Source organism: Aphelocoma coerulescens, chromosome 2 (assembly GCF_041296385.1).
Source record: "Aphelocoma coerulescens isolate FSJ_1873_10779 chromosome 2, UR_Acoe_1.0, whole genome shotgun sequence".
Classification (NCBI taxonomy): Eukaryota; Metazoa; Chordata; class Aves; order Passeriformes; family Corvidae; genus Aphelocoma; species Aphelocoma coerulescens.
Genome location: NC_091015.1, coordinates 65,253,755 through 65,281,562, shown reverse-complemented (window position 1 = coordinate 65,281,562; position 27,808 = coordinate 65,253,755). Strand labels below are relative to the sequence as shown.

Sequence of the window (27,808 nt, the reverse complement as noted above, 5' to 3'; positions counted from 1 at the left end):
TTTCAACAGTTAAGCAAAGCTTCACTGCTTGCAGAAAATGAGGCACTCCAAACTGATACCCTTATTTTACTTTCCCAGATTACCTACCTACCCCTTGGGCAAAGAGGAGAAAGGCAGCATTTGACACTTTTCTATTTCTTTTTTTTTTTTTTTTTTCAGATACAGAAGAGTAAAATTATATTTTAAAAGAGACTGCAAATCTGTTTCATCATTTTATCTGACCTTCTTCATTCCTGTTGTCCTACTCCTGCAAAGACCAGTTTCTGGGAAAGGCATTAAACAACTTCTGAAACACTCCTCCTCTCACTGGCTACTTCACAGCTAACCACTCTGGGTTCAAGTGTGGGGGCCTTATGTTTTTGGTTAATTGTGTTTGTTTGTCCATGTATGTATGATTTTTATTGTTGGTGTTTTGGAAAGTTTTTTTGTTAAAGGTCAAATTGTGATTTCATGATGCAAATGGTTCCGTTTTTCTGGACAGGTCAAGCTAATAGAAGAAAGTATTCTTCAAAAGCTGGTTTTGCCCTTTGCTATGCCTCAGCTTGTGAAACCTACACTAGGATGATGCAAAAGGATGTAACAGAAAAAAAAAACAAAAACAAAACCAAAAATTCTTTGATCATAATTCACTTTTATTCTTTCTTTTCACTGCAAGCATTTTCCAATTACTAATAGACAGATTTTGGTATCAGTTTTACCCCTGCTGTAGATTTTATTAATAAGCATGGTGAATTTGTAGAGCCATTTGACTATTTCTTAGGATTTGATATCTTTCACAGATAACACAATGACAGAAAAATGTTTTTCTTTCGAAACAGCAGTCAGACTCACTCAACCCTTGATTTTGTTCTTTTTTTTTGCAGTTAGGAAAGGAATAACCAATGAAAGCAATATTATCTTGGGGCGAATTTTGTTGTCAGGCTCTGAGAACATGGATTAATGTATTGCATGATGTGCCTGCTTAACCTGATACTGCAGAAAATTATCTGTTTCCCACATTTTTTCATGGGCCACTAGTAAAAGCTGTTTGTCTGACCTGAATATCTAGGAGAAGAGGGGCATCAGGGAATCACATGGATCAATTCTAACTTTCATCTCATTTGATCTTTTGTCACTGACTGAATGGGCAGGCCAAAGAAAAGGAAAAGCATGTTGGATAAGTATGGACAGAAAAAAACAAAATAAGAATGTATGAGGAACATCAAGCACATATGTGTTTCTAGCTTGGGATCTTAATAGGAATCCAGCTAATTGTAAGCGATTTTGCCTGTTTATGTGGAAGTCAAGATATGTACATATACATACAACTATTTTTGCCGAACAGCTTGCTGTTCAGGATGAGGTCTTGCTGTGTTACTCATATGTTTTAAAGAATCATACTCCTGTCATGGATCTTTTCTATGTAGAGAACATGCAAAACATTGGCTTAGGAAGGTAAATCTTTAGTATTTCCTTTTCATGTTCAAAAGCACACAACTTTACAACCAGATTTTGGGTCTCCATTCCTGCTTAAACTCAGCATATATAGGGATGAGCACCCTGTGGCACTACCAAAAATTACAACAGTAAACTCAGACTAAATCCATTTTAAAAATGAACACATTCTTAATTAAGAGTGTTTAGTATCTGGAATTTTCATGATTGAGGATAGAGATATTTTAAGGGTTGTTTTTGTCCTCCAGTTTGAATTCGTTCAAAGCCAGAGATTTAGATTATGTTCATGCAGTGAAAAGATGTCAATTCAATCACGTGTTTTTAGGAAGAAGTACAAAAATAATTCTTGAAGCTTTCAGAACTCTCAATTGGCTTCACTGAACCAGCTCATTTAAATTAAATATAGGGGACATAGTGTTCCCATTTGTGAGTTTGTGGTTCAATAGTAGCTCTGATGTAAATTTCTGAGGAAAGTGAAGTGCTGGGAGGAGAGTGGCTCCACCATCAGCACTGAGCACATTCCATGTTGTGACAGGCTGTGTCACCGCTTAGCATTTTTTGACTCCTCTTTCCCCTCCTCCATCAGCATTCAGCCCCAATAAGAGTAGTAGAATATGAATTCCAACCCTGAGCAGGCCCTTTGAAGGCACACTGACAAAATAACTATAATGCTGAGCTAAGTACCACTGTGGTGACAGTCTGTGCTTAGTTAGACTTCTTCCTGAAGTCAGGGAAAATATACTCTAACAGAGTGTTTGGTCAGAGGTGCACAGTGATTTAGTCAATATTTTTAAAGTTACTCTTACCTTTTACAGTGACTAAAGATGCCTTAGTTTATGCACATTAGAAAAATAACATTTTTAAAAAAAACCTATACATTTTTCTTCACCTGTTTCTGATATATATTTTCTTTCTTTCGTTCGTTCTTTCGTTCTTTCTTTCTTTCGTTTTGTTCTTTCTTTTGTTCTTTGTCATTCTTTCCAAACTGCTCAATTCATATCTGGTCAGTCCTTGTTTATCATGCACTGGCACAAAGGTGTGAAACCAGGATGGAAAATGTTTTTCCTCAATTATTAGGGTTATTCACTATTGGGAGGAGCTAATAAAGGAAGTGGTAGATTTGATGCCTCTTGGGGGCTGCAAATCAGAGCTGCCATTCTAGAAGAGATGCTATAGGCAAAGTTACTGATCACACAGGTGTACGTTAAAATGCTTTTTAATACACAGTCAGTCAGGGATAAACCTAACAGTCTCCTCCCTTTAACTTATTTGTGTAAGCTACAGTGGATTATTAGCATTATTTAGATTTTTTTGGTTGTCTTTTTAAAAAAGAAGTGGAATCTATTAGCTGGGAAAATATATAAAGTGAAAGTGAAATCTAGAAATCAAAAAAGAGGCTGGGCCAGGTGAAAGCATCTATTGTGGGGTTACCTCCTTACTTTGCCTCCTCATCTTCCTGAAGTACTCTGCAGCCTTGTGCTGGTGCATCACGAGCCAAAGTATGGTATGTTTAGACAGCTCCCAGTTAAACTAGAGATCAGCCACTGTGCAAATGTGTAAAAAAAAAATAAAAAGTAATGATAAAAAAATACATAGCTGCTTTCTCTTATTTTATTCCACAAAAAGGATCAATCAAAAACTGGAGAAGGATTAGGTGTTCATCAGCTAATGGGCTGTGTTTATAGTGTGAGAAAGGATTTCTGTTTTGACATCTTTACCTAACTTTCCCCAGGTGTATACAAATTATGTTTTCACATGCCTTTCTTTTCCATCCTCGGTAGGACTACACAAGCAATGAATAAGCCTGAAATTCTGCAAATATTGGGTCCACACCATTTGCCTTATGTTGAAAATTTACAGAATTATATGGAAGCACCTATCTGTAGGCACAAAGGAGTCTTCTGGTGCCAGAGTGCTGTTTGCAGAGGGCAGCCCAGGCTAGGAAGCTATGTGATAAATATTACACTCTTCCACTTCTGCACAGAGACTACTGGTGCTCTCAGAAAGCTCTGCCTAGTTGAAAGAGCACCACGTGTCTTCCAGGCACTTTCCATTCTTAAAATAGAGAGGATGCAATTGTAAGTATCCCTATCAGTGTTTTGTTCTTTATCTGGGACTGGTGTTCAGGGAACTAGCAGATCTTGGACTCATGGTGACATAGTGCTTGGATTCGTGAAGACACTAAAGAAAAAATGTGTCAACATGTTTTCAGAGAATCATAGTATTAGGATAGTTAGGGCTGAAAGGGACATAGAGGATATATAAAAGCCATCTATTCCAACATCCCCTGCAGTGTGCAGGGAAATCTCCAACTAAGTCTGGTTGCTCAGACCCTCATCCAAAATGGTCTTGAGTGCTTCAAGGGATGGGGCATCTACTGCATCTCATGGGACACCTACAAAAGTGTCTCACCAGTGTCTTAGTGTTTCTTTGTATCCTGTTACTTATTTAAAGGGCTCAAAGAATAACAGATTAGGGATGTCACGAGTATATTCTACGTTTGAGAAAATACAATGATGAGGGAAGCCAAAATTTTATTTTTAACTGGAAACAAAATAGGGAGTAAACAAAACGAAAATTTTGAGGTCTTAGATACAATTAAAAAAATTCAGATAAATCAACCGAAATAGATGGAAGCACATCTAAAACTGCAGCCTTTTGTATAGCTCAAACCTAACCCTGATCTTGACCTTAACCCTAACACTAACTGTAACACTAACCCAACCGTAGCCCTAACCCTAACCCTAACCCAAAACCAAATCCTAACCCTAACCCTAACCCTAACCCTAACCCTAACCCTAACCATAACCCTAACCCTAACCCTAACCCTAACCCTAACCCTGGTATCCATCCACTCCTCTTTACACAGTAGAATGTTTAGCATCAGAATGAATCTGACATTTGGGGACCTGGTTCCTGATGGATGAATTAAGGAAGCAAATTCATTTTTCTAGGTGTTTCTTTTTTCAAGCATAAATTCTGTGGTTGGACAGAAGATTTCCTAAATGTAGTTGGTTATGCTAGAGAAGAATGGTATATGATGGTGTTTTTGCAAACTATCCTTTGAGTATGAAAATATTTCCATGTATACTTACAAAGTCCTACAAGCTCAGTCTGGAAGCAAATACATTTCAAATTAGATAGCTGATAGTGCTATGCCACTTTGTAATCAGAAGGTCCATAAGTTCACCTAGCTAAAGGTAAATGTTACCTGAATTTGCTGTTAGTCCTTGCAATTTCTACAATGGCTCCCAAATCTGTCTTTTAATTGAAAAGCACAATCACCCATTCAAATTAGGAAAGATGGAAACTGACAAGTATAGTACTTACTTTCCTTAAATTAGAATAAAATAGTATATTTCCAGGAGCTTGTGAGATGGTCTTAAATATTTATTTTCTCGTTTTTCCTCACATTTCGTTTTAAAATAATGAAATTCCTCATCTTTTGATGATTTATACTACAGGTTAGCCATTTATACTAAAAAATTGAGAGCAGAATCTAAGTCCTTTTCTTTTAAACTTTTTAAATCCATCACCTCACTTAATAATTAAAAACAAATTATACTTTGCTTTCATGTGTTGAACCAGTGCTGATCTCAGAGCTTTACTGGCATGGTGTCTGAACGTCATCACTCAAAAGCAGGAACATGCTGTCTGAGGAAAGAGCCCTCTAACACTGACTGCATGCAAATTACTCCAGGGACCCGACATCAATGCTGGCCAGATAGAAAGGAGGAAAAAACTTTGTGCTTTCACTTTTCATAATTCATCTCCCTCTGAAGTGGAGGGAGGGTTTTCCCATTTGTGTTACCCACAACATGAGTAGGTCTTCTCAGTCTCAGTTTAGCGTCAGTTGAGCATCCTAACATGGGGCTTCTCCTGCTCCCATGAGTAGACAAGTTTTGTGAACCCAGATATCCCTTTTCATGTCTGACTACTGTGTAAAAGCAAGATCAGCATGGAAACAGCACAGGTGACCATTGCCCATGCCATTATTTTCTGTTAAAATTAAATGCTCTCTGTGCATTTCCACTTGTTGAGACTGCTTTCCTGTCACTGAAATATCTCTTTTGATCCCTGGTAAGCACAGAGGATTCTGGTCTGTACCCAAGCAGGACCAGGACACAGGCCTGTCTTTGAGGCATCAGCTCACCCTGCTCTGCCAACTTGACCATCAGGTAGAATAAAACAGAACTACTTCCAAGCAAGCTGGCTGAAGACCTGAAACTCAGTTTTAGCAAATTTATTTACCCTTATACTTAAGCCCAAGACAGCACACACTCACTAGCTTCATAGCACACTCATGGCATTTTGTATTATATTGGTCTCTTCCAAGCACATATGTATTGGCTGTTGGGTACTTATAACACCCTGAGTTTAGATGCTATCCAGTGGCAGGAGCAATATACATAATTCTGTTGTCTTTGCTGGTGGTTGTAGGAGTGCACCTATCAGACTAAATTACTTATGGCCATTGGGGTTTTCTAGAGATAAAATCTAGCAGTAGAATGACAGAGTGAGCATTTGGCTTTTCTTCTTGCTTGGGTGATATTTTTATACATTTTTATATGCAATTAAAAAAATATTCACTGTTTTTATTGTAGTGTTCTTGTTAGGTTTTTACCAGGTCTTCTGGTTTTCTACAGGCCCAGATTCACTACCCTTTTCTCCTCCCTATTCTTTTGACAGACAAAAGTCATTGCATTTGCAAATCAGCTTAGTGCAGAATAACACCTAGAGCCTGACCAGTCTTTTAGTTGCACTGAAATCAAAGGACATTGCATGCAAAGTTCTGCTAGTCCCAGGGCAGCATCTGGTGACAAAGAATAAACAACAAAAACATATACAGCTCATGAAACACAGGGCATTCTGAGTAAAGCCAGTGCATCAGGGTGGGGCCACCTTCTTTTGTTGTGGTAGGAGCTGATTACACCACCATGAGTTTTATAAATGAGAAACTATCTCTCTCTTTGTTCTGATGTTATACTTCAAAGTCATACCCTAGTGCACTGTCTACCTTCAGCAGGGAGGAAGGGTGAACACTGTGGCTTATCTGTGACAGTATCTGCTCTTGTGGTTAACCCTACAGTGACAGGTTCTAAATAAAGTTAAGAAACATTGAACCTCTTTGTAGGAGCAATGAGAGGAAATCAATCAAATTCAAGGATCTTAGTCTTACAAAACAACCTTTTCTCAATTGGCATTTTGCAGGGAATTGTGTGTATGAGGTTGATAATAAACTTTAGAGTGTTTATGTAAGCAGAACTGATAATAGAGATGTCTTTCTTGAGCTAAAATGAACAACAGGCACCTGTTCTCTAACATTTTTCAAGGAAGAAAAAAGGTTGTTATGCTATGTTTTATATTCAGGAAATAGAAAACAAGTTAAAATGCATGCTGGAAACAAAACTCAGTGTAAGTTTGCTCCTGGGATTGGGTGGGCAGGGTAATGTAAAAACCTATTTGGCTTGTTAAGACTAATAAGGAAAAAAAATGGAAAACCAAAATGAATGACACCAAGTAATGGCAAATATTCTCAATTGTTCTGAAACCAATTTTTAACTATATGTACTTATTTTTAGTTCTTGATTTGAAAGAAGAGGCTTGTGATCTCTAAAATATTTTTCAACATTTTCAGTTTTTCTTTAACTGAGTTCGTGTATGTTCATCCTATTACCAAATAAAAACAATGAGATCTCCTCTGCATTTGAATTCAAGTCGTAGAAGGGTTAATTTTTTTCTTTTTTTGTGCTTTTTGCATCTGATGCGGGCATGGTGCTTGCTGTTTACTTTTCATCATCTGGCTCCCCAGAGAGTCCCGGTAATAATCAAGCTTTTTTTTAAGCATAGGGGGAATATTGCTTGGACTTCGCTCCCTGGGAGAAGTTAGTGTCATTACCAATGTAATTTCTAAAGACAGGGAAACTGAGGTAGAGAATTCAACTAGCTTATTTAAGGATTCCAAGGAAAATCTCACCTTTCCACTTTTCTCTTGACTGAAATCACAATCTGTGAGAGTATCTATACCAAGAACAGCATGCCACAGCTCAGCAGCAATTAGCTCAGCAGCTTTAGACAAGTTATCAGTACTATAACTTGTTGGTTTATCCAAAGTTCCTTTATCAGGAACTTTGTCTGTCTTCACTGGTGCCAGTTCCTGTCAGGAACCACTGAGTGTTTAACTTCAGGATTGTTGAGTCAGACTAGTCTCAGCATTCTTCAACACTGAAAGCAGCTTGATCCCCCTTCTACATCCAGCACTGATGGTAAAGGTAAAGCTGCCCACTTAGGCACTGCCCACTTCTAAAGAGGCTACTACTTTGGATGTTTTCACTCAGGATTTTCTTGCAGGTGGCATTTAGAGGTCTTGCTTTTTGGAGAGATCTTGGAGAGGTCTTGCTTTTTGAAGAAAAACATTGTTTTAAGGAAAAATTGAGGAACTAAACATTCATGTCTTACTACACCTATAATTCTCATGTAACATAAGTAGATCTAATCTTAAAACTAACTCATTTTTATACCCATATTTGCATTGGTCTGTTGTTTATTTTTAATAAGCAGTGCTTACACAGGACTTCTCATCCATTTCTCCAACTCTTTCCCACCTTTAACCCATTGATCTGTTAATGACAACCTGCAAAAAACAAGTTGCACATCCTTTATGTGTGATACTTCTGAGCCTGCAGACCACCATTATAATAAGCAGGTCAGGGTATAAATGCAGAAGAGAAGGTTTTGGCCTAGGGCTGTAAGGCCCCAGACAACTTGCTCAATGAGGTTTTGAACGGGGCTTAGGGTTGTTCGTGTACTCTAAGGTAGATGCATGGGAGAAATACTGACAAGATATTCTCAAGTGGTCAAAACAACAAAAAAGACTTTACTGGCAACTTTGGAAAATCGGTGAAATTTGGCAAAAAACATTCAATCAGCATAAAACACTTCTCAAAGGATTAACTTGGCCCTTCAACTTAGCAAACTCTAATCCCATTCTATTTTACGTTACCCAGAAGTTCCAAGAAGAAGGAATTAGAAAGAGAGAAAATAGAAAAGATATAGAAAAGCACACACATAGCTACCAACTTCTGTGTTCCAGTGGTGTTTAGACAGAAATTCTAAGAGGTGGTAGGGTGAAGACAAGAGATTGCCTCGTGTTTGGCCTTAAATACCCCTTGGCCTTTCTGGGCCGTTCCCCCAGGTGGGACTTCTGGTCAGGACCTTGATTAGGGGTTCCAGAGGTGGGTGTGGAGCATTGCCTCCAGGGACTGGCGGGTTCTGCCAGGCTGGGATACAGCTCTAAGGGGGTAGCGTGTACAGGATAGTGTATTGCCTCACCAGGGCAAGGCTCAACCTGCCCCTTTCCCCACACACATGCAAAGTGTCTCGAGACATTAACCTTTCCAGTCTCTCACAGCTACCAAGTACAGTCCCGTCATTATGACTTGCTAAATGACCTTGCTCAAATTCTTATTGTGTGCCCAGTTTCTTCATTTGTTTGGGAATGATAACATTTAATCCCCTTTAAACATATCTCCCTACATACATAGGGATCTGTTAACTGTTTTGATTAGAAAAATAGCAATAGGAAGGATCCACTTTCAAAAGAGGGGAGCAATCAACCTAATAGTGTTCCTTTTTTGCATAAAGACACTGTGGATTTGTTGCCAGTCAGGCCTTGCTTCCAATAGCAACACTCGTTGTGACAATATCATGTTAAATTAAAGGAAGATGCCTTCTGTCTCGCACTTCCAGAAATTACTAGCTGTGTTTATCTCTCTCTTTGTTAGAAACCTACTACCTCAGTGTATGTTTTGGCACCAGATTAGGGACAGAGTGGAGGTTTTTTGATTTGGCTATTTTAACACTGGTAACTTCCTACCCATGCACTGTTACTGTGGCTTATACAGCAATCTGTTTGCTCTGATATGGTTTGCAAATCAGTCGCTTCTGTGTAGTTCTTTACAGTGTGTGCTGAGGAGTAGGTATTAGTACAATGTTTTCTATGCATATAGTCCAGAGCTGGTGACATATTTTGTTTACAGCCATTATTGTGTTGTTTCTCTATGCTCTGTATAGATTTTGTTTTGGGAGGGTTGGTTTGCTGGAAGCAACCACTAACATGTAGTTAAGAAACAGTCTGCTGTAAACACACACACACAGATACACACACACAATTTTCTAATTGAGTAAATGTTATTATCTTGTTGTTTTTTGTGCAAATTGCACTCAGCATCTTGAATAAAAAGGGGAAGCTTTATCACATTGTGTTTAAAATCACTTCTAAAGGAGTGAGGCTGACCAAAAAAGGCATGTGTGTTTATGATCCCATCCATCTCTTTGCCAGCAGGTTGGTCGGTCTTCCTCACTGCTGTCTTTTGAATCTGTACCTTGTCAATTTTAAGTGTGAGAGGACGAATCACCCAAGAGGTCACACAGCTGGTCAAGTTTTATGAGGTGAGGTAGCTGTGTACAGGAGAGAGCCCTGACAGTGTTCCTGCCTTGACTTCAGCACTGGTGAAACCAGAGTCTACTGGCAACCCAACAGCATATCACAGCACCACAGGGAGCCCAGATGCCATGGACGCATCTGCTGCCTCTTGGAATGACTCCTTTTTCTCAGTGCAAAGAACTTGAACTAAATAATTCTCCAAGGTACCTGGACTAAGTATGATGAGAAAGCACAGTAGAGTTATTGATAACCCAGGTTACTATTCTTTGCAGTCACTGAGTGACCATATTTTCATTTCTGTGGCTTGGAAACATTTGGGAGTGTACTTCTGTCAGGGTCATTGGAGTGCACATAGGCCTCAGTGTCTGGGACCAGCCTTGCCCAAGACCCCCACTATCTCCTGCCAAGGATCCAGGGCTGATCCTAGCTCAGCCTGGGACTTTCAGTCTCTGCCCGAGCCCTGATGTAGGTGTGCCCATCTCTGTCCCTATCCTCTGGGTGGGATTGGGACCTGCACTGCAGAGAGCTGTACTCTAGGATGGAGCCCTCAGACCAGGATCTTAGCTTGTCATACAGAATTCTAGGAGTAACATGCTTATTTCTATTTCTATTTCTATTTCTATTTCTATTTCTATTTCTATTTCTATTTCTATTTCTATTTCTATTTCCATTTCCTGAACACCATGATTTACATGATGAATAGCAATTTCATTTGCCTGAAATGCCATGAGTTTTTCAGCACCAAAAATGCTTTCAAGGACACATAACACAAAGGCTACAACTGGAACCAGGATTTTATTTTTGGGTTTACTTATTGTTATTTTTCTTAAACCATTTCAGAGTCCCTGCTCACAAGTGTTAACACAATGCCCATGTGTAGCCAGGAGCTGGGTGATGCATCTCATTTTAGTTTGAAAAAACATCCTTTGTAGTCTGTCAGTCTAACAGAGCTACAGAAAGCAGCAGAAGGAATACAGGCCAAGCAAACCCTGTTTCCTGAAGAGAATGTGAATAATTAGGTTCAGTAGCAATCACACAAAGGAAGAAGGTAAAAGAAGATTGCATGTGTGGCTATCTTCATGGTGCATGAGCAGCAGGCAGCAACCTGGCCAAAAGGGACTGGAGGAGCCTGACCAGTGGTCATGTTTGATACTGCAGAGGAAGGCAAAAACACCCCAGGGATGAGCACAAATCTGCCCTGGGGGAAAATTGCTTCCTGACCCCAGCATTAGGATTGAGTATTCCCTGAGCATGTGAGAAAAATCCATTTCCACATCATCGCACAGGTTGGTCAAACCTCTCAGATGTCCAAACCCTATTTTCCCTCAGTCTGGAGCTATCTAAGGGGCCACATGCCCCTGGGGGGAAGAATTCTTCCCATGCCTGGCAGGAGACCAGTGTCGGTGATTGAGGCATGGACCCAGACCAGCAGGGAATCTGAATCATTTATTCAAAGAAACGAGCTGGTTTTATACACTTTTCCAAGGCACAGTTGTCGGGGTCCCTTCCCCCGTGCCATGTAGCCCTGGGAGAGGGGCCCTGGGGGGGAGATGCAGGGTTTCCCTAGCCCCTGGTCAGCCTCGTTCCCCATTGGTTGTTTTGTGTTCTCCTGTGCAGGCAAGGACCCTCGGGTCCCGTGATTGCCTCAGTTCCTCAGCAGAGCTCCAGCCATGCGGCTGGAGAAATAAACATCTCTCTGAAACATCTATCAAGGATCAGTCCATATATACATTTCTTTTCCGCAGACCTCATTGTCTGATATGCGTGTTGCAGTATCCGCACTGTAACACACAGTATTTCCTTATATGGCATTCCTCACTATGTGACCTATCCCATGTTGCCACATCAGCAACATGTAATGTTTCTAAATGTCCTTCTATGGGGTGATCACTTGCTGTTCACCCTTCTGTCAGCTCCCGGCAGCCTCCTCTCCATAGGGGTCTGCCGTGTGACACCTCCTCCCCACCAGGGTCCAGTGGAGACAAGCCTCTCTGTGCTGCCACATGCTTCTTTGTGCTGCCATGTGCCTCTGCAGGCACATCCCACAGCTTGCAACCCAATTCTATCTTATCTCTTCCCACAGACCAGTGGGTGCTCCAAAGCACTTGGAACCCTGGTAACATCTCTGCATCCCATTTCTTAAAGCTTCTGCTCCTGGCTCCACAGGAGATGATGTGACTGACCAAGAAGTAGCTATCTTTGAACTTTCCTTGAGGTGTCTCATTGGATGAAAGTGAATTTTGTATGACCACAGATTTTCTTAACACTCTTAGGAGACTGAGTCTCTCCAAGTTTAGACCATTTCTTGAATGACTCTAATGAAACACAGGCTTTGTTCTCCTGCTCCTTTGTCCTGCAGATCTTTCTGATAATTACACCAGAAAACCTCCTTTCTTGACAAAGGCTGCAAAAGGGAGAAAGAAGTTTTTTCCCTGCAGGCTAGGCTCATTTTTAATGTGCAGTTATCTACTAAGCATCAGCTCTGGCAGCTCTTTGGTCTGTTACACAAATCAAGGCATGATGTAGACATAGGCCTAGGTGTTTATATCCAGTGGCATCTCTCCAAGAATCAAAGAAAGAGTTGTATCAAAAAAGGGTTAAGAGGAAATACTGTGCGCATGCTACCCTAGCCAAATCTGAGGTTTGATCTATAAGATGGTGGGTTGCACATCCCACCAGTCAAAGCAAACAGAGTGGCTAATGCACTCACCCTCCTTGCTGAGTTAGTGTCTGGACAACACGCAGTCTATCCGCATGATGCTACTTGTGTAACTATTCTAGTCTACACTGGCACTGTTGGTAGTACAGTGGCGCTACCAACAGTGTGCTACCAAATGTGTTTTCTCTGTTTTCATTGCCTTGATGATAGACATGGTCTTAAAAAAAAAATTACTTTTCCTAAATTAAAAAAGAGAAGAGAAGAGAAGAGAAGAGAAGAGAAGAGAAGAGAAGAGAAGAGAAGAGAAGAGAAGAGAAGAGAAGAGAAGAGAAGAGAAGAGAAGAGAAGAGAAGAAAAGAAAAGAAAAGAAAAGAAAAGAAAAGAAAAGAAAAGAAAAGAAAAGAAAAGAAAAGAAAAGAAAAGAAAAGAAAAGAAAAGAAAAGAAAAGAAAATTACTTACATCACTCCATGTATGAAGGTCCTGAGAATCATAACCTATTGAAGGCCCTTATAAAAACCCTGTGAGGTAAGTATTGTCATTTTTATTCCTATTTAACATGCAGAGAAACTGGACTGAAAGTTATAGTCCAGTTAACACAAGAAGTCAGTGAAAAATCTGGGAACATAATTCTAGAGCCCTGACAGAGTCTTCTGCCCATCACTTTGATGCACTTAAGTCTTAAGAAGTTAAATGCCATGAATCACCTTTATCTACTTCTCTATGAAGATGATAAAGAGCACTATCACTGTTCTGGATAAATTCCCTTAAATCTATTAGCAAAGTCATCTCTTCTGGCAAAATCTCCAATAAAATTGCTGGTAACAATAAGTATTTCCCCACACTGAGCAATGGAAAATTCAATAACAGTTTGGCTGAATCCATGCTGAATACAGAAAATTGAATTAATATGAAAAGTGAATGTGCCTCAAAGAACAGTAATTCTCCTGGTTATTTTTCAACCTTTTAATGAATGTGAAACTACTCTAGTTGAGAACAGGAAGGATTATGACTATGCAGAAATCTGGATGAGCATTTATAAAGTTTAGAAAATCCATAGCTTTTTGTTTCCCAAGACATTTTAGGGTATGATTAATCACTTGAGGAGTTTAGGAAGATTGGGAGTGTGACTGTTGTAGCATTTGAATCAGTGATGTTAGCTAGCTCCCGCAGTGGAATCTTTTTTGCTTCTTAGGTTTCCTGCTAAGAGCAATGACTTTTCTTTTTAAATCTTTGTCATACTAATTATTCAGTTGGTTATTTTGAAAATAATAACTAAGCATAAGATGAAAATATTTTGATCATAGTCATGTTTAATTTTTTAGTCTATCTATGAAAAGAGGTAAGAAAGCAAGATGTAGGTTCAAATAAACAGAGTCAAGAAGTTGAGAATGGTCAGATTAATACATGTAGGCCACTTCCAGCTTTCACAATGGCCTGTAGTTTATTGGAAAATCAGACAAAATGCCTATCCACCTATTCCTGAATTCTGGGAAACATGACCAAAATTCAGATTTATTACCTTAAAATTACCTTGGTCAACAGTATTTGAAAACAATTAGCTGTTTTGCTGTATATATGTAGATAGGTAAGTATAAAGTTGCTTCTTCCTTTAGTTTTGGCATTTTCATCTACTGTCTAAACTGTTAATTTCTAACCATGAGAGTGTTTCTTCCTATGTTGATGTTGTCTGCTGAGATGTTGGAATGAGGGCATGATTTCAAGATCCAGTATTCTGTTGTGCTTAATTGCCCTAATTTCAATTTTGGAGATGCCTATGTTTCATTTTAGAGTTTTACATCTATATTTATGATATATATTTTCAAAATGTTTTTTCTGTGAACTTTTTCCTAACTGTCTGTAACTACCCATGAACCCAAAAGAATCCTGGCTTGCAGGCTGAGAAACCCTCCTTTGCACAGACAGGCTGTGCTGAGTGGGATGGATACAGCTTCTGAGGAATCCATTTCTTCCCCACAAGTGAGTGAAAGGCATAGTAACCATCATTGTTCTTCCTTTGTCACCGCCAGCCATCAAACCTCAACTGCATCACCTCAGGAGGCCTACTCACAACCCAGGAGACTATTTCCCTGCCTTACACAAGAAATTGGAGGAACATCCAGTGAGAGGTAAGGTGTTTGACGAGAGGGGAAGAATGAAGAAAATTCAACATATTTCCCAGAGCTGGAATAGGAAATGGCAAAAGAGATAGAGAGGCTTCTCCTGGAATAGCAGACAGAGAACATTGTGGAATCATTCCACAGGCCACACTACATTTGCAGCAGTTGCAGTTCTAACTAAGACCAAGTGTACGATTCAACTATACAATATAATGGACATTTTGTTAGAAATGTTTTCTATAGCCTTATAATTGCAGCATACCTGCATTTAGTACTAAAATATTGGTCTGTTACCTAAAAAGAAGTAATTGTATGTGACTTACCTCCTGTCAAATTAAGCCAATGCTTTCCTAGATTGTTGGTTTCCTTATGGTGTTCTCAATGTGACCTCTGCCTACCACAGGTAAAACAGCAACTCCTGTTTCAGATGGCATGGGAAATTTTTTTCTTGCCTAGCAGTACTGAGAATAACTGTCCTCCTGTCATAGTGTGATAGGTATCCAGGAGGATGCAGCTAGGAGGCTGGAGTACAAAGAGTCCTCTCACTTCCCTCACTGCAAAAAGAACATACAGCACAGGGTTAAAATTGTTCTTTGCTCAGATTCTGTTGAATGTTAAATAACACTGATTGTCTTTTATGGCATTAATTTAGTTGAATTTGATCCCATGCTTTATTTCAGTACACAGTGTCCCATGGGCCTGAGTTTCACAGTTGAACATGTCCCTTGTGAAAAAGTTCCTCTTGCCCCCAGATTTTGCACTTTGAGAAACAGTAGCAAATAGCTCTCTGTCCTCTTTCCCCAAGCCCCTGGTGGTTTACATACTACCTCAACTGTCCCTTTGCAGTCCTCTTTTTACTTTACTCACAGGTAAACCTAGTCTACTTTTTATTTTCCTTGCTGCTCTTCTCTATATCCTTCTTGGTTTTTGGGGATACAAAAATGCTGTTAGCAAGGAATTTTCCTGCTTCTTTCTAAGCCGTGGGATACGTTTCTCTCTCATAGAAGATAGTAGTAGAGTTCTATAAACTATGAACACCTGCGACCTTGCAGAGCTTTGTTTATGGGACAGTAGAAAAATATTTTGACAATGGATGTTTAGGATTTCTAGCCAATCAACCCAGGGGGTGGCTGATCCTTTGCCTAATTAGACTATGACGAAAAAGTCTATAAAAGAGTTTGTAAAATAATTAAATAAATCAATCTTGCTGCACAATTCCTGCCTGCTGGATCTTCTCTCCTCTCCTCCCTACAGCTGCAGGATAGAGTAATAGATTTTAATCTCATTTTGAAAGGAGAGAACAAGCACTGCATACTGCTCAAGTTGCAGGTATACCAGAAATGTTTACAATAATGTAAATACACTTTCTGTTTTACCTTCTGTGGCTTTTCTAAACAGATTTTAAAGTTGTATGTTCATTTTTGAACCTCCTTGAGGACTGAACAGTAGTTTCTGTAGAATTATCTATAAAAAATCCTATTTAATTTTTAGCCCAAATACGTACGTGGAGCTGTGGAGTTAGAGTTGCCTCTCTCTGTATGCATCTTTCTGCACTAGCCAACACTGAATTGGTGGATTTTCCAACTACACTGAAGTAAGCTGCTCCTTCTTCTTCTTTTCTACTTCTTCTTCACTTTTTCTTCATTTCGGTTCCCCACTTGCTTTCTTCTTCTGCTAACAACTTTTCTAAGAAATCACATATTCTGGAGAAGCACACTGAATAGCAGAAAAAACAATCCTTTACTATGAATCCTGATCATTTCATCACACCTTTTAATTTATTTATGCATTTTTATTTTTCTCCCTATTGTTAACTAGTTATTTACCCATCTTAAGATCATACGTTGCGATCCTCTTTTAATCCATGACAACTCAGTAGCTTTGACATTCTTTGGATGAGGACCTTGAAAAAATGGAGAACTGCAAACCATTGTTGGCTCCTCCAAGTAGTGTCAAGGTTTGTGAAGCAAAATTTCTTTTACAGAAACACTCATTGCTTTAAGTATTCTTGTTAGAAGTATCCCTGCCACCTACCAATTCTATTATTTTTATTTCTAAAAGTTTGCTCACTGTTAATTAGCATTGTTATACTCTTGTAATCATGTCCAATGTTAAAACTGCACTAGCTGGTGTATGTACCACTGCTGTGTGACAGTCACATTAAAATCAAGGCTGGTTGTCACATGAAAAAAGCCAAGGTGTTTTTTCAGTGCTAGAGATGCCCTTTACACCCTTAAAAAAGGACCAGTACAATTCCGGGTGCACTCGCCTCAAGATCCCACATATTTTTACGATATTTTGCTAGACATCTTCACTGCCCAAGTACTCTGATGTCACCGTGTTTCAGTTATATTCATGCTTTGTATTCTGTGCTTTAGGTTTGTGATGTTGACCTTCACCACCACCAGAACTTGTGACTCCAGCAGCAGGGCTGGGTCAGTGCCTAAACACAATGCTAAAAGGAATGCACTTTAAAGCCTCCTGCTTATGAAATGTGATGTATCTCTAGGAATTTTCTAAGAACTGCATTTTGCTTCTAGAGTACCGTAAAATGTTTTACACAAATTGACTGTATACTGCATATATTGCATCCATAAATATATATATATATATATATATAGCAAAATTACATGGTCTTTCCAAACACATTTTCTGTCTGTGTCATTTTCTCCCTGTAGGAGACTTTACCTAGCAGCATTCTGCCTGTGAACAGCAAGTGGACAGCACTAGGTCACTTGTATATGTTGAAAGAGAAACCTCTTTTTTTTTTCTTTCATTATTACTAATAGTTTATTTGTGTTATTGTTCTTCTGTCACTAGTGTCTTACAAAGGGAGAGATTTTTGTCTTTTCTCTCCTGGTCCACACTCTCTCCGTTGCCATGAGACAGAGATAAGGTGTCATCTTGAACGTACTGCTATGTAGTCAAGACACAGGGTAATGAAATTACCTGCCTGAGGAATCATCACAGAATCAGAGAATGGTTTGGGTTGAAAGGGACCTTAAATGTCATCTCATTCCAACCCCTCTGACATGAGCAGGGACATCTTCGGCATGGGCAGGACCCCATCCAGCCTGGCCGTGAACACTTTCAGGGATGGAGCATCCACAGCCTCTCTGGACAAACTGTTCCAGTGCCTCACCACTCAAACTGAAGAATTTCTTCCTAATATCCAACCTGAACCTATTCTCTCTCAGTTTAAATCTCTTCACCCTTGTCCTATCACTACATGCCTTTGTAGAAAGTCCATCTCCAGCTTTCTTGTAGGTCTACTTTAGATACTGGAAGGTGCTAAAAGGTCATCCTGGAGCTTTCACTTCTCCAGGACAAGCAACCACAGCTTTCTCAGCCCGTCTTCATAGGAGTTCTCCAGCCCTCTGAACATCTTTATGGCCATCCTCTGGACCTGCTCTAACAGGTCCATATTCTTCCTGTGCTGGGCACCCCTGAGCTGGACTCAGCACTGCAGGTGGGATCTTACCAGAGCAGAAAGGTAGAATCACCTTCTGTCGACCTGCTGGCCACGCAGCTTTTGATGCAGCCCTACAATATGGTTGGCTTTCTGGGATGCATATCCAGCCTCTCATCCACCAGCATCCCCTATTCCTTCTCATCAGGACTGAAGTGATCTGTTCATCACCCAGCTTGTATTGATACTGATGCAGCACCTTACACTTGGTTTTGTTGAACATCATGAGGTTCACATGAGTCCACTTCTCAAGCTTCTCCAGGTGCCTCTGGGTGGCATTCCATCCTCCAGGAGTGTCAGCTGCACCACTCAGCTTGTTGTGTCATGGGGAGTGCCTATGGCTTCTAAAATTTAGTGGAATTCTGATCAAGTTCCTTTGCTTTCACTTTCTTCCAGCTAAATCCATGCTGTGCTGAACTGCTGTCTAACCGAGTTGCCTCTAGAAGGTGGCTGTTCACCCAAGGGTTTTAGAGGAGTTTTTTGGTTTGGGGTTTTTTTTTTTTTTTTTTCCTGGAGCTGGAGAAGGTGAATAATGCTGCCAGACACTCACTGGTATTGGAAATATATCTCAGAATGTTTCTTCCCTCTTCCAAAGCCTGGGGCTTTTGGCTGAAATAAAACACTGTCAAGTGGAGGAGAGAGTATATTGGTGCAGACCCCTCCTAGTAAATATCAGATGCTTCACAAAAATAATTCCTAAGCTTACCACCTAGTTGTGTTGATGGCATCCAGACTGAGGTATAGAAATATGTGATGAAATGGATGGGCTCATCCACTCAGTCCAACCCTGACATCTAGTGTATACAAAAGGGAAGTTTTCCACAAATAAAATCTGTTATTTGGAGGAGGACCAGCTTTGCAGTGCATTCAGCTTTCTTCCGTATTTATTATTTCTGAGATTAACTCTTTCTCCCAGCATAGAAACAAGTCCGTCCCTTTTAGCAAATTTTACTATCAGAAGCTTATGGTGCTGTTTAAACTTATCAATAAGTCATTGCAACTATCAACACTTGAAAGTTTAATCTTTTTCTTCTTTAGTCCATTCTTGAATCGAGTCTTTGCTGTAATCACTGGGTTGCTTTGCTATGGAAAAAAAGTTTGGTGCTTTGTTATTTGAAGAGTTCTTCCTTTATATTTTTTAGGAAAGGGTTAAAGCCTGAATTAAAATCTGAATGTTAAAATTCACAGTGAATGAGGCATAGAGGGACTCTTGAGTATTCACTCCTTATGTTTTGGGTATTTCCTGGGAACTTCTCATCGCTCCATTGCTCTGGCACCCTACTGTCATGGTTTTAAAACTAACTTATATTTACTGTGAACTTTTTGTGAATTTTTAACTTCATATGACATCACTCGCTTTACCACTAACTTTTTTCTTTATCCCTCACAAACCTGCTGAGCATCACTGGGCAGCTCCCTTAGTATGGATCCTGGGCTATAGTCACAGAATCACTAAGGCTGGATTGTGGCTCTGGAGTTTGCATGTTCATATATGGTCCACTGAGGCAGGTTATAAAGGTCTGTGTCCAGTTTGGTTGTGAAAATCTCCAAGGATGGACACTCTATAACCTCTCTCATGTAGGACCAAAAACCAATATCATGCAGTAGAAACTGGCTTTAAATGTTCACTCTTTCTATTTATAGATCTATATTGCCAAAATTTTGGTATTTCTGCGCAAATGCACCACCTCACTTTTTTGGGGGGAGGATGTAAGGAACAGAAAAATGTCTGTTTAGGAACTTATCTAAATACAAGTGAGAGCCAGAATTTCTAATGTGCTTCACTGACTTGAAGTTTTGATTTTTGCTTGTAGATGCTATTGCTGGGCAGTCTTTCTGCATACAAGAATACTGTAAGTCTATGTCTAAAAAGTGTAATCTCAAAAGGTGGGAATTGCATATAACATACAGGAAGAGAATCTGTTATAATATCAAACATATAAATTAATTTTGGTGGTCAAAGCATTATAACATTATCAATTTATTAACCAGTAAGACAAAATTTCAACCAGACAAAAATTCAATGTAAGTTTTGCTAAACTCAATGCATATAAATTCTGCTTTACCTGTGAATATAGTGTGAGTTTACAAACATCATAAATATTGCTTTGAATTTGTTTCACATAACCTTTGAACCTAATATTTAGCCCTACAAAAATGCTCTTCACAACCCCTTAAGATGGGTGATGGGCTTTCTGTAATCCTTAGTTGAAAGTTGTTAAAGCGTAAGGCCATTAAATCCCTTAGTCCCAACTTTATTGCAAATGGAGACCTGTATCTTAGATTCTAGGTAGAGGTTAAATTGGTAATTTGCTTCAAAACCAGTAGCCACTAACAATATCCTGACTGCAATCAGTCTTTCATTCACTGATTGAAGCACTTTATTCCTGTCTGAAGGCTTGAAGTGGTTGTTCGATGTTCAATTTGAGTGTACCATTTTTGAACAGAGGCTTGTTCGGCCACCTCCTCAGGGGATGGTGTTCCTGCCAAAACTGGTTTGATGACTTTAAAAAGTCCTCTTAAAATTAGTAATTGTTGGTGGATAGTTTTCTCTGCTTCTTGAAAAGCAGTATTAACCAAGAATAAGCCCTTTTCCCAGGTAGAATATTGTTTTTCTGCATCTTTAGAACTACATGAATAAAATCCTATGGGTCTGGTTAAGACTATTAGGTCCTTCCTGCCATAAGTGTATGTACAGTCCAGAGCTTGCAAATCCCCACTCAATTTGTACTGGATCAGCAAGGTGTATAGGGGCTAGTGATTGGTATGTATTGGCTTCAAAAATTAGGAGTTGTAGGGCCTCATCATGGAGAGGGGTCCAATCCCACTTTACCTTTTTCCATAGCAAATCACATGAGGGCCTTGCAATTATTGAAAAATCAGGAATGTGTTTCCTCCAAAAAATCAGTAAGCCTAATGCATGCTGCAGGTCTTTCTTAGTCTCTGGAATTTTAATTTTGTCTCGGTGGGTGAGGATATCAGGGGGAATACAGACAATTCCTCCTTTCCACCGGATTCCCAGGAATTTTACTTCTTGTGAAGGGGGTTGTACTTTTTCAGGAGGAATATATAAGTCCAGGGACTCTAGATGCTCAGTAATGTCTGTTTGCATTGATTGTACAGGTGCAATTTCATCTTCTGCTACCTAAATGTCATCAGTGTATTGGTATACTTTTACTCCCGGTGCAGGAGGAATGAGTCAGAATTCTTGTGCCAGTGCTTGATATGCTAGAGTGGGTGAGTGTTTAAATCCTTGTGGGATGTGGGTGAAGGTGTATTGCTGGCCCTCCCACATGAAAGCAAAATGGTCCTGATCCTGTTCCTGCAGGGGAACCATAAAAACATATCCTTGACATCAATAGCGGCCATAATTTGATGAGCCTGTTCTTGTATAGTAGCTATCAGCTCAGAAATATTTGGGACTGCTGTGATGAGAAGCCCCAAATTTGAGTTAAGACTTTAATAGTCCACCGTCAGTCTCCAATTGCTATTTGGCTTGTGAACTGGTCAGACAGGAGAATTGTAAGGAGAATGCGTTGCAATCATTATGCCTCTTTCTTTCAAATCTCCCATAACTGGGGTGATTCCTTCACTGGCTCCCAAGGGTAAGGGATAAGGTTTGACATTGGTTACTAGGGAGGGGGGAAGAGCAGGGGCAGAACGTAATAAACACAGATGGTGGGTTTCCTTCCCAAAAGCCCATATTTTTTCCTTCTTCATCAGTCCAAGACCTTCCCTTTAGGAGGTCTAGCCCCAGTAAATCTGTAGGAAATTTACCCCAAACCATTAGGGTTTCATCTGCTTTCTCCCCTCTTGGTAACCAGCATCTTACCTTTGCTGTTGTCTGGGGTTGTGTGTTTCCAAAATTATCTACAACAAATATACAAATATATCCTTTACAGGAAGGAGTGATTTCACATGAAGAGGTGTCTTCAATTTTAAGGGTGGACACTTGAGCACCAGTATCTACTAGAAAAGTTACAGGGATTTTGTGGGGACCAATAGGACAGGTTACTAAGAAGTCTTCTCTGGAGTTTTTGGTAAGCCGTCTGTTGTAAATCCACCCTTTGTCCCCTAGCCTACCTACTGGGGATGAAGATAGGAGTTTCCTGTCACATCCCCTTTCTGTGATCCCTTGAGGGAAGGGGCTGTAGCAGGGATGTTGGCGTTTTCATCAACAAATGGGACGGGGAGCCTGGACAGATGCTCCAGGAGCCTTTTTATTACTTTATTCCGCTATCAGTCTCACATACAGAGTTGAGACAGAGACAGTACAAAGCTAACGCCATCACAGGCGTCCAGAGACTTCCAGGTTACAGGGCATTCTTAAAAGCTTCTTAGCCAATTAGCATACTTCTAAAAATTACAGACAACTCTTTTAACCAATCCTCAATAGCGCACATACATCTGTTGTATACAATACTTGCTTGTTATGCCTTTATATAACAATGCACAATATTCCCTTATTAAGCTTAAACTTACCTATCTTGCTAAGCATATTTTTTGCAACTTCAAAACTTATCTCAGCCAAACCTAAAAACTCTAACCATTGTTTTAATGTCCTTGCTTGCTATATAATTGTATCCTCTTTTAGCTTCAAATTTTCGCAACTAAAGCTGATTCCTAAACTCTTTTTGCTTTATTTCTGAAGCCTGCTTTTTTCTCACACCTAAGAGCTTTTTCACCTTATGTTTCCCCACACAGGGATAGCTTTTAATGATCTGTCCTTGTCTCGGTTTGAAAGACAGGTGTCTGCTAAGGAAGGCAGAAGCCTCCCTTGGAGTGGCAGATATAACCCCTTTCCCTCTGAGTTATTATAATTTTGAAATCAAGGGTCTCTAGGCAAAGATGTGGGAAATAGGAATAACAGTTCTTTACTATATATATATATATAGATATATATATAACTAGTCAAACAAAACAACAACAACTATGACAGTAACAGCAAACACAAACCCAGTCCCAGCCTTCTCGGCTGTAGGCTATTTCCCCTCGGGTGCAGTTCCGCTCGCAGCCGGCAGGGATCGCTGGCGGCTCCCGGTGAGCAGGGCAGGTGCGATGGTTCCCCCGCGGCTGCAGGGGGCGCTCCGGAGCGAGCTCGGGGAGCACGCGGCTGCTCTGATGCCCTGAGATCCCGGGGAAGGATGGAACAAAGGAGCTTCACAAACCGGTGGGCAGCTGGTCCCGGGTTCTCGGAAACAGCAGGCTGGACTGGTAGGCTGGAGCGGCAGGCACAAACACAAATCCCGGGTGGCAGATGAGATGTATCCAAAAGGGGAACCCCCCGGGGCTCCAGGCAGGCAGGGTGAGCACGGCTACAGCGTAACGAAGGCTTGAAGCAGCAGCGGGGTGGGGCGGCCGCAGCCCAGGCTCCAGCAGGGCAGGGAAAACAGCTTTGGGATCCCCGGTGTTGTTTCCAGCAGAAAGGAAAGACGCCGAAAACGGGAACCAGCAGCTCCTTTCTCTGCACCTTCTCCCTCCAGACGCTGAGAGCGAACTGCCCTGTCCGCCAGGTGAGAACAAAAGCCTGGACGGGCCCTTTTGTCTTTCTTAAGTATGGCTATCTCCTCTCAAGTATGGCCATTTATCTCCTAGCAACATGCTATGGGAAAAAATTCCTTTAACAAAAAAAAAACTAGGACTAAACTAAAACCCCAACAGTCCTTTGCTGGCCATTCTCGAATTAATATTTCTAATTTATTAGTGGGTTGGCCATCCATTAGGGTTTTTGGGATCCCTTTTTGTAAGCCCACATTCCATAGGGTATTTCTTTTTCCCTTGTGTTCTTCCCCTGTGTTAGCTTGTCCTCCTTGCCCAGGGGAGGACATTATCTTTCGGAGTCTTACTGGAGGCACAGTTGTTTTGCACTTTATGTGCTGAATTGATTTAAAATCAGTTATACTTGAAGGTATTGGGCCATATTTTCTTCCATAATTAATTAATTCTTTTGCTACCTAGCCCCAGGTCCAAATTTTCTTTTTTCTCAGTTATGGTTGGGAGTAATAGCTGCCTCCAAGGTGGCTACAGCTTTTTGTCCTTTCATGAGGCTTTCTATTTGTCCTTTTAGCTGGATGCCTATGGCTTTCATAGCTTCAGGACAGCATCTGATGAGACATAATCATTATTTCAGGGTCTACAGTCATCATCATAGGGGATTCATATCGTGGTGTTAACTCCCTATCATGCATCATTTGTAAACAAGCAGCTTTTTCACACTTTCTACAATCTGATTAATGTTTCTCACTATAGCCAGAGGATCTCCTCTCTCCAGGGTGTTGAGTCAACCAGCCCAAAAAGCTGCTCTTTGGGTAAGAGATCAGGGTCATCCTCTGCCCCCCAGAACCCTTCTGTGTCGTTTTCTGGTAACAGAATTTGGTCACCCCCAGTAAGAGAGACTCTCCAAACATACTCAGTCTCAGATTCTTTAGGGGTTTGGCTATATTCCTTTTTTAATTTAACCAATTCACTGGCCATATATGGAATTTCTTTCATGGTTATGTAAGGTGTGTCATCATCTGAGCCCTCATATATGTATTCTGTTTTAATTAAGGGACAAAGCAAGACTGGCAGCTTCTCTGATTGATTACGCAAAGATTTTAAGTCAGAGAGGGGATATGTTTCTTTAGATAGCTCCAGATCTAACTCCTTTGTTTTGCTTTGTTTGCTAATCTCGCATGCAGCTCCTCTCGGAGCACATGGGTGGTGGCCCTCTGATTTCTTATGTCTTCCTGGAGGAGGTAGATGTTAGCATTTTCTTCCTCAGCTGCAGTTGCAATGCTTTAACCAAATCTTGTAACGGAGAAATAATTTCCATATCAGTTTTTTGTTCGTGCTCTTTGTGTTCAACTGGAGCTAACACAACAGCACCTTAGACAGAACAAACAATAGGTTTTCCTTTACCTTTTCTGACTTTCACCCCTGCACGAAGGGTAGAGATTAGATCAACAACTGATTGGATATTACACCAGTAATTTCATGCCCACACCATTCCTGGAGGTGACTGTTTGGCACCAAATTCATCCAACAAATTTACCGGAGTTTGTGCATTATGTTTCATGTTACCACAAAAATGTGGTAGATTTTTCTGGAGGGTACCTTGTGTAATTTCTAAATTAACCCCCAACCCTGCAGAAAAATATTTTACAAAGTTACATCATGAAGGTGAAATGATTGTTTCCAATTACAAAATGACAGCTGATTTTCAAATTTCATTCCTTCACCCTAGAAAGGCACCTTGTATACATTTCATGAAAAACACACACACTGAGGGGATCTTTCCTGAGGGGCACCTTGTTTAAAATATTTTCCAATGTCCCACTCCTTATGCCTCAGGAGCACCTTATTTTAAACACTTAACCATAGTAATATGCCTCAGTTTTGAGGGGTGTCTTGCATTAATTTCATCAAAAAGCAAGCAGCTACAATGTACACTTTATTTACCCTAAAAAAAAAAAAAAAAGAAAAAAGAGAAAAGTCATAAGGGTATCTTGCTTTGTTTCTCTAACACAAAATGATTGATCATAAGAATTAGCAATTTATTGATTTTTTGGAATCAGCACTGCAGTTTTAAGGGATTAATATCCCGTGATTAAATGTTGCAATCCACTTAATTATGGAGGATCATTCATCTCTGTGAATTGCAGAGAGAACTTCAGGTTTGAATAGTCCCCAAAATGAAATTAAAACTCAGAAGAAGTTATATGTTTGTTGGGAAATAGAATTATTGGGATCAATAAAAGAACTGTGCAAGCAATAGGCCTGGAAGTTTTAGGCTTGTGTGTGAGAAAACTTTCCATGGGAAAGTCCCTGTGTGAAAGATAACAAGCAGGCCTGAGAAACAGAGAGGGAGTGAAAACTTGCAGCTGTACTATCCGGGAGTGAATGAGGGAGATGAGCACTGAATTCTTTTGATCATAACAAGACTATGGAAGCTTGCCAATGTAAGTCCAATTATGTAGAAATAGAAATGTGTCTTGATAAGCTTTAAGCCACTTAGGAGCTAACAAGCTGGTATACTATATAAGTGCCTTTGGACTGCTAATAAACGGAGTTTGCTTTATCAACCATATTGGTTTGGACTGTTTCTCTCTCCCCCCGCTGGGGCCCAGGCTCCTCGTCCCGCTGAGCTTCTAACGTATGTTGACACCAAAAAAAAAAAAAAATTTCTATTTTCACTTTATTAACTGTAAAAGAGGCAAAGAGAGAGAAAGGGGAAAGTAGAGAAAAGTTGGAAAAAGGCTAATATTACTTTAAAAGCATAGGATAGTTTACCAACCACACTTGCTACCTTTTCACTGAGGGGGGTGGGGGCAAAGGATTTTTTGCCTTTTTTTTTTCTCTGCTATTTGGAATAGCTTATCTGCTGTTCCAGTCTTGAGGGTTAGCAGCTTAGCTGGAATGCAGTCACTTACCTTCTGAAATGTAGGTGCAGCATGTGGTCCCTGCAGCTGACTTTGGTCCACTCTTGTTGCTCACACCAGAGCATGCAGGAGCAGAAGAGGGTTTCCACAAGTCACATGCATGTCACAGTAGGTTGCTGTTTTCCCCAGGCTGGAGGCATCCAAGGCTTGGTGGCATGTCAGCTTTTGGAGGCTTTAGGTTGTTTACGCAGCTGTGAAAAACATGGCAGGCAGCAGTGGTGGGGGGGAGAAGGTGAAGGCCCGGGTTTCTGTCATTCTCTTCCTCCTCCCCAGTTTTGCACAGGCTTTGCCTTCCTTTTTATGGACGTCAAGGCAAGCTGCTCTTAGTATTAAGATGTTCAAAGAGATTACGAGAATGACAAAGCAGTTTTGGAGGCATTATTTTTGTATCAGGTCCTTACAAGTGCTTGCAAGGAACACTACAAAACCTCCTATTTACTTAATTGATGAAGTGAAAAATTTCTTTTAATTGCTCATGTTGCTCCTGGGTGGAAAAAAAAAGAAAATGCTGAATTGGCAGGCTGTGAATATGCAATTTTGAAAGAATTCCAGACTATGATGTATGTTGCAGCATTCTTATGTCTGGGCTTCAATTTGATCTATACAGGGATGGTAAATTAGGCTGCTGTGCCATTAGAGATGTCATTCAGACTGTAACTCCTCTTTGCTGAGCAATATACAGTGCTAGGCTTAAAGGATGTTCTTTTTTTTATTTCCTATTAAACTGTATCAGCATTTCCCAGGCTTGAAAACAAATCCTTTTCAGAGCAGTAAAGTCAGTCACATCCTATCTGTGCTCCTGCTTTGTTGTTAAACCCCTGCATGTCTAAACACATAGATTTTCATGGCTAATCCATTGCTGATGTTCATTTGAATATTTTCAGGACTCCACACTCTCACTCTTGCTGTATTGTGCTGTATTGGGTCTGGCTGAGGTAGAGTTCATTTTCCCTTAGCAGTCCTCACAGTGCTGTGCTTTGTGCATTGGTAGCTGGAAAGGCACTGGTAACACATCAGTGCTTTTGCTACTGCTGAGCAGCACTGGCACAGCATCAGCACTGTCTCTTTAACATTCTCTCCCATGCCTCTGATCAAGGGGCTGGGAGTGGGCAAGATCCTGGGAGGGGACACAACTAGGCCAGAATGGCTGACCCAAATAAACCAAAGGGATATTCCATATCATATGACATCAGCTCAGATATAAAAGCTAAGGGAGAGAGGAGGAATGGGGGACATTCATTATTTTACCATATTTGCCTTCT

At 40.3% G+C, this 27,808-nt stretch overlaps 1 protein-coding gene across 9 annotated transcripts in view; it reads left to right on the top strand.

Moving 5' to 3' along the window:
- PDE1C (phosphodiesterase 1C) overlaps positions 1-27,808 on the top strand; it is a 417,412-nt gene that overhangs the window by 310,987 nt on the left and 78,617 nt on the right. The window contains exons 19-21 of one of the 9 annotated variants that reach the window (XM_069007861.1): positions 14,568-14,666; positions 16,476-16,614; positions 17,036-17,145. The exons of 7 other annotated variants lie outside the window; for them this stretch is intronic. In XM_069007861.1, coding sequence (XP_068863962.1) covers positions 14,568-14,666; positions 16,476-16,492 — 116 coding nt within the window. In that variant the 3' untranslated portion in view covers positions 16,493-16,614; positions 17,036-17,145. Of the gene's footprint in view, positions 1-159; positions 3,006-14,567; positions 14,667-16,475; positions 16,615-17,035; positions 17,146-27,808 lie in introns of those variants that run through there. One more of the 9 variants, XM_069007862.1, reaches the window with a different exon arrangement.